General features: G+C 44.5%; 1 protein-coding gene across 1 annotated transcript; it reads left to right on the forward strand.

The window, feature by feature from the left end:
• Positions 1–2,686: 2,686 nt before the first annotated feature.
• Positions 2,687–6,857, forward strand: LOC142791247 (uncharacterized). The gene is made up of 3 exons (XM_075885461.1): positions 2,687–2,705; positions 4,180–4,463; positions 6,337–6,857. The coding sequence occupies exons 1-3, from the start codon at positions 2,687–2,689 to the stop codon at positions 6,682–6,684; spliced, it is 651 nt and encodes a 216-aa protein (XP_075741576.1). The 3' UTR covers positions 6,685–6,857.
• The last annotated feature ends 1,027 nt before the right edge of the window (positions 6,858–7,884 follow it).

Consider the following 7,884-nt stretch of genomic DNA (forward strand, 5'->3'; position numbering starts at 1 on the left):
TTGAGGAGCTTCGCCACTAAAATTAGGGCACCTTAAAGCTTTGCCTTTAGGAGTTCAATGTGACAGCGCCATTCTGTTCCTAGTGCGTACTGCAAACACTTAGGGCAAGAACCCTTTTTGAATTTACTATGCAGCCACTACGTAGTAATAATGGGATAGGCGTATTGGCGTGTGTGCTTTTTGTAGTTGGGTACTGGCTTTGAACCATGGAGTCATTATGAGAATCACATATTCTAGCGCCCGTTGGCAATAAAAGCTTCTACCACGCATTATTACTGCATTATTTCATGTTTCATTTAAAGCATGTATGCAGGACGCGTGTGTTTGTAAAGCATGAAAGCTACTTTCACTTCATTTCTAAACAAAGGAAGTTTTTTTCACTGTTTTCACAAGCAGAGGCACGGCCATGTAGGGGTACCACTACAACACTACAAAGACAATGGTAACTATTGACAAGAACAGGCAAAAAAATTCAGTTTTTGATTGATTGATATGATATGAGCGGTTTAACGTCCCAAAACCACCATATGATTATGAGACACGCCGTAGTGGACGCCTCCGGAAATTTCGACCCCCTGGGGTTCTTTAACGTGCACCCAAATCTGAGCACACGGGCCTACAACATTTCCGCCTCCATCGAAAATGTAGCCACCGCAGCCGGGATTCGAACCCGCCACCTGCGGGTCAGCAGCCGAGTACCTTAGCCACTAGACCACCGTGGCGAGGCAAAGAGAAATTCAGTTGAATGCGAGTATGCCGCAGGGTGATCATCTATCAATGTTCTCGAGAGCTACGGTTTGCAATCTGTTCTTTGTCTCGAAACTGTGGTACGTGATGCAAGTGTTGTATTGTTCGTGGACTAATATACAGAAATTTCATCATGCCTTCACGGTGCTCGTGAGGGCCTCAAGTTGGGAACAATGCCGTCGAACTAATTTATTTAGGCGAGTAAAAAAAGGTGGTTTGGGACTACCACACCTATTCATATGGCAACTCGTACACAGGTTCCTCTTTTTCTTAACGTGAGTCATCCTCTACTGCGTACGGTGTGCCAACTGAGGCTCATGGGAGCTTTATCTGGATATGTAGTTGTGACAGACTACTTTAATGGCACTGTTCGTGAGTATTTCAAGCAGGTGATCTTAAGTATACGCTTTTTGTTTGTCAGATTTCTTATGAGTACGTGTTTTTCAGTGACACGCAAAAAGCTGTACTTAGAACTGTGTGATACAATTTTACCTGTTCAAATGTACAGAGCCATACACTGTGAAAGTCAAGAGCAGGACGTGCTAAAGAGGGTTAAAAGAGCGCAAATGCCTCCTGTCACAAAGACCTTTTTTTTTTAGGCTTCACATTGGCACTTTCCACGTCAAGGTATTTCTAGAAGAGCGGGGTGTCTTTCTACCTTGGAGGTCAGATTGTCTCATTTGTAATGAGCCAGTAACTATTGACCACGTTTTTTTTTGCATTTCTAGGAGGAAGTGTAATCTTGGGTTGTATTGGAAAGAAAATTCAAAAAGGAATTCCCGCTAGACCAATATAGTATAAGATTTCTCCCGATTAATAAGTAGGATGGTTTGCCATTTGACGTAATAATGTTAACAAGCCTCCATTGTATATGGCGGGCCCCTATGGTAGAATTTGACTATGAATCAGATGCACGACTCGCAAGAATGTACTTCCGAGAGTGCATGGCAAAATTCGCGGAACTTAAGAAAACGCAGGAGTCTGTTCCTGAGTGGTTGTCGAGGGTGGAACCCCTGACAGCTCTCAAGGAATTTAAAGCTGGTGTCTATTAAGTAGGACTGCCACCACTTGTTTTCGTGACCTTTACGTCATTGTTAATGTACATAGTGTCTGCAAACAGGCAATAAAGCAAAAAAACGTGGTGTGGCTTTGTGGTTGAACATGCGCTTATGACGCAAACAACCCAGGTTCGATCCCCACTCGGACTCAAAAAACCTGGTTTGGTACACACTGCTGCAGGAACTGTTTATCGTTTATTTACTTCATTTCCGTCGTTCTCGATTTTTCGGTCATGCATAAGATGATTATTTTCCCTCACAACCAATGACGCCAACCTTGATGCCCACACCGGAATTCGTGCGAAACGAGCTCGTTAACTTTATCGTTTTAAAAACTGAACAAGAAGAATGTGGTCATGTGGCCCGTTGATGTTGAGTCTGTTACCCAGAGGTTTATCCGTCACGCTGCAAGTTTTGTGATGTCATGACCACCTTGGAACATAAGCTACGGGAGTGTTACAGAGATGGGGCGCCAGCCGGTGACGCAGCCTTGAACCGAACGCGCTGGGAGAGTGCACTGCTCAGCCATGCCCTCGACGTATAACTGCAGGCCCTCCAGCGGGCCGACGCAGCCGCCAGAGCTCAAGAGCTCGTGGCCGACACCTAGGTGGGATATTCGCCCGAATTCTCTAATAACTCGCCGGACTTATTTTTCTTTCCAATAAAGTTGTCTATCTGGCCATGGATGTCCAGATTTATCGAAACGGGCAGGTGCGCGAGGTAGATGAAGATGTCATCGGTCTCGTTCCCTCGAGGACCACCTGCGCCGAGCGCATGATCAGAGCAAGAAGAAGACGACGAATGCTTAAGCGGCCGTTGGTGACATTCTTCACCGGTGGCTTTCGCTGACGAGCAAAAGTTGACATCGTCGAATGCGTGCCATGGAGCCTCCTAACAGAAGTGAGTTCACCTGACATGGCGTACATCGCATCGATGGCTTTTCCTCTTTGGCGCATTTTGACGTATTAGTGGTGGAGTCCAATCGGCAGTTGGTACAAAAGACGTAAACGTGGCCAGGAGTTATGTGTAAGGAGCACGTGTTCCTAAACACTCACAAATGAAAGGGACCCTAAAGAGAAAATTAACTGTTGGCGTATTAGTGAGGTACCGTTACACAATCCCGAAAACACCACTCTTACCATGAAACGACCCTTGGTAAGCGAGAAAACACGCGAAGAGAAAATGGGTATGGAGACACCACCTTCAGATTGCCGCACTAATTATCATGACGTAAGATATTTTGAAGGCGTCTACAGGGTCCTACGCAGCTTCTGATTGATAAAAAGAAAGTGCATTGTCAGAAAACTTCCTCGGCCAATGTCTTCAAAAATACGGAAGGCACATTTTGAAATACCTCAAGGATGCGCAGAGATTTCGGCGCAAAGTTTGAAAATGAACCTTCGGTCTTGATTGTATCGTCTAATAGTGAACTTATCGTAGCTACACTTGTGGCATTAGAGTTCTCAAAATGCAGTTTACAAATCTAGACAAAGGCATTGTTACTCGTTAGTGTCCCTTTGAAAGGGTACAGATTGTGTTGAAGCAGCGTTCAGCCACGCACGTCAGTATTCACTAATTTTTCACTACAGGCCAGAACTGCGCAGTGAAGACAAGTAGCCCTCAAAAATTTGTATTTCACAAGCCAGGTGTTCATTGCAAGCAGCGTTCCACCTTAGCATTCGATATTCAAGTTGGTACAGTTTGCGTAAAAACGGTGCCCAGATTACACACCATTAATAGGGACATTTTTCACTGCTAGGCAAAGCAAAACTTTACACTAAAAAGAAGTTGCACAAAAAACTGTTTTTGTAGCCCAGTAGCTCAATGCGAGAAGGGTGTGTACCTCAGCACAGAAGGTACTGCCTGTGTAATAGCAGCGTCCAGGTTGCTCGCAGATCGAGGCTTAAGGGCTTCTTTTTCGCTGTCAGACAACCGTACGCTAAAGACTAGTTGGACTTAAATGGGTTTATTTGACCACTGGCATCGCTTTCCTTCGATGAGGGCACACATGTTTCTTAAGCGTAAGAAGGGGACAGTCGGAGTTTCTACCTGTACTGTACTAGCCAGGTGCCCACTTTAGTACGCATGCAAGCGTGGCGTTCTATGAAGTGTGAATGACTCCACATATTTTGATTTTCTTTAACTTTGATCATTTCGATATACATAGATAAATTAGTCTTTAGTGCTCATTTGTAAGATGTATACGCTCTCTTGTTTTGGATGTTTCGTTTGTATATGTACAAGTTGCGTGTACAATAAAGCTTCCCTTCTTCAGTCATTACATATATTGCTGCTGTACTTAGTTGTTGCAATCCAAGTTTCAAAGAAAGCTGCGAATTTCATGCAAGTGTTACTATTACGTATCACGACGCAGTTCCAGAAATCAATGAGGCGGCTCGTGACCGTAGGAAGAACACGTGCCTGCTGTCGGCCAAGCATCTCTACATCATCCTCTGGAAGAATGTGTACGTGAAGAGGCTGTGTCGCCACTACATGGCCACCCTGATTGAGATCGCCCTGATTGTGGCCCTGCTCTTGGGCATTCAGGAGGACGCCATCACTCAGGAGCCACTCATCAGACGAGGCGACACCTTCTACCAGCCAATGCACACGAACACCTACTGGAACACGCAGAGGGACTTGGCCTACATACGGGAGGTAAATGGCAAGCGTTGACATTTGGCCTTGTGGGTACAATATAAAATTCACAGTGTTTAATGCAGAATATGTAGCGAGGCGTGCGGCTGGTTAACCCGGACGAAGAAACGCCTGTACGATGGCATCAGTCTTTGTACTTTTCTTCTGTTAACAGTCGGCGTTCTATTGTCATCTGCTGTCAAGTAATCAGAACCGCAGCCCACGTGCTGTCCACACCGACAGGTGGCAACTAATGTGAAATTATTTGTTCTTGCTACAACCACGAGTGCTAGAGAAAATTGTCTCATCTGCAAATACAAACACAGGCTAAAGACATATTCACCGAATCTATTTATCACCGAACAAACTCCTTTTAATACAGTTTATTGTTGTCCGTACCGTAGAATTATGCAATGCGTTGCCCAGTCATGTTAAATCTTCATCACGTGATGAATCAAGTTTGCGCATCGATAACCACTAATTTTCATGCTCTGTATCTCTTGCGTTGTATTACAATTTCTCTTATACTTTGTACCTACTCCTGCGATAGCCTATCAAGGCTGCAGTATGTTAAAATAAAACAATAGGTAAATAAATAAAATGTATCTACCATGGCGGCTCAATAGCTACATTTCAGGCCGTTTAAGCGTTCCCCGTTCACCATGCGGTCCCTTATAGCCTAAAATGACGTTACACGCATGGACTAATGAATGCGCCTGATTAAAATTTTGACTGCAAACAAGAGTTTTTGTATTTATGCAACATTCGTATATACAGCTTAGAAGGAGCAATCGCAGTTTACGTGACCAACCCGCTTGCGCAAACAATATCACTCTGTGCGGAGCACTTGATTTGCACTTGATTCCAAGGTCGATGACAGGCTTTAATAAAACAGATAGCCAGGAAGGTACGGTCAACCATCATCGCGCTAGAACTTGTGCTAGTCATGCTATTTAGTCGGGATTAGTCTGTAAGATGGCGTTGTGTTTTTAATTGAAATCGCATGCTTAGTTTTTCTTTACTGTTACGATCTGACATTACATTAGTAAACATCTTGACATAAGCGCTGAAAAAGCGCCTTTCCAGCTATGGGGATTTCAGCATTGTATTTCAATGATGCCTTTCAAAATACGCCAACGTTCTCTGGTGCACTGTGCCTCAAGACGAATTTATCGAAGATGTTATTTGAACTAACGAAGTTTCGTTACTCGCAAATTAAATGACGGCTATCACACAACTTTTTGTTGATACTCCATTGCTCCTTCGGCGTCCAGAGTTTGTGGCGGAGCGTGACAGCACTGTAATGACCGAGGAACTCAACAACTTATTCGGTACCGGCACAACAGCCCTTGGTATTGAGCGCCTTCACTGCAGTGTAATTACCAAATGAATTACAACTAATGTTAGCGTCATTCACGTGTGTGCCTCGCCTACTAGTTCTGACTTTTAGTGGTGTATTTTCTTCATACGGGATATTATTATGGTATGGCGGTGAGTGCGAACAGTTGCGAAACGTTGCGAACTCGTCAAATAAGAAACATTGCTGAAGTCAACGTTTCAAAAAGCGTGTGATGGTCCCCACTTCTCGACACTTCAAACCTCCATATTCTGTCAAGTTGTGTCAACAGTTTAAAAACGGCTAAGACGCTGGAAACATGCACATCAGTTGTCAATAGAATACCCCAGCACTAATATTTTTTTTCCCTTTGAACATCGTGCATATAGCTTACGGAAGGCTGGAACACTTCTTAAGTGTTGCCATATACGAAAACATACAAAAGTGAGGGAAAAAGAACAATTTTACCTCGGAAATAAGGGTGTATACAGAATGATCCGTCGAAGTATTTTGGTCTCCTCTCCAACTGCTGGGTGTGATGGGAACCTTGTCTTTCAGGTGTATTACTACGCAGCCAAAAACCAGTACGTCAACCGGCTGACTCGGGACGCCTTCCACAGGCTGGGCATTACCGCCGTGACCGAAGTGCCTACCGAACAGCAGCTATTCCGTATGCACCAGCAGGTCATCTGCCAGAACGGCACGAAGCCTGTGCAGTCGGTGTTGCTTCTGTACAACGTCGCTGCAAACGACGCGCAGCCCACCAGCCTTCACGTCTCTCTCATCGCTGGCAGGCTTCCATTTGACGTGCAGGCAAGCCGCGTAAAGCGACACAGGCGTCTGCGCCATGGTCGTGATGCTCGATTCATCAATCAACCAGTGACAAAATCAATCGATTTTCGTTAGCGTTATATGATGACCAAGTGCACATAGAATGCGCATTTAACGAACAGCGTTTGCGACAAACATCAGGTCTTTGCGACATACGCTAAATTTATTGCATGAATACGGGGTTCATCTTTCCAATGTTCTTAGATGTGCCTAAAGGTTTTAGCTCTATAGCTTCCTACACCCGGAAAAACTATAAAGAGCCACCCCTTCGAATACAAGCGTAGGACCGTAGTAGGCTTATTTTTCACGTCTGTAAAAGTCGTGCCAGCTCGTTTCTGTTCGAAGAGTAAGTCCTTTCTCTCGGTCAATGTAAATACAAGCCATAATAAAAAAAAGTGGCTCACTGTTGTATCTGTTCATCTGTTCATGCACGGTAAAGTTGAGGTTACAAACCGACTCGAAGAAACGAAAAAAAAAACAGCTTATGGACCCGTGCACAAAAATAGACGACAACATGCACACGCGCTGGAACTATAGAAAGAGAGAGAGCAACGGGTTTAATAAACCATGACACATGATGTTCCCAGGAAAGCCAAGTGATTTACATTAACAGAGAAATACAACAGTAACCACATTGTCCTGAATAAGCGATCCCTTTTTTCAATAGTGATAGTAACTGTACACTAATTCGTTTGTTCGAACCATATTTGATGCGCTTCAATCTCTTCCCGTTCGTTTTGTGTGGTTCCCTTACCAATATTTCAGATCAGGAGAACAGCCGAAGACCCGTCAATGGGCAGGCAAGTTTGCTCCTCCTCCTTACTTGATAGACGCTTCACGTTCTTTTCAGTGGAAATCAAAGGAGTAGTGAAATGAATTTGACGCATTTCACGTTTTTCCGCGTCAACGCGTAGTTGATTGATGATTGATATGTGGGGCTTAACGTCCCAAAACCACCATATAATTATGAGAGACGCCGTAGTGGAGGGCTCCGGAAATTTCGACCACCTGCGTCTTCAGCGTGAACCCAAATCGGTGCACACCGGCCTACAACATTTCCGTCTGCATCGGAAATGCAGCAATTGCAGCCGGGAATCGATCCCATGACCTGCGGGTCAGCAGCCGAGTACCTTAGCCACTAGACCACCACAGCGGGGTGGCAACGAGTAGTTATCGATCCCCTAGTAACGATTTTGAACTACAAATGCAACACAGGAACAAATTATTATATCTAATATCGATTCGTATGACCAGTATCGAACGTATATTGTACAA

The sequence above is a fragment of the Rhipicephalus microplus genome, chromosome 2 (genome assembly GCF_043290135.1).
Source record: "Rhipicephalus microplus isolate Deutch F79 chromosome 2, USDA_Rmic, whole genome shotgun sequence".
NCBI lineage: Eukaryota > Metazoa > Arthropoda > Arachnida > Ixodida > Ixodidae > Rhipicephalus > Rhipicephalus microplus.

Coding starts and splice junctions, on each gene's coding strand:
- LOC142791247 (XM_075885461.1), top strand. Junction 4,464..6,336: donor ACTTGGCCTACATACGGGAG/GTAAATGGCAAG, acceptor CTTGTCTTTCAG/GTGTATTACTACGCAGCCAA.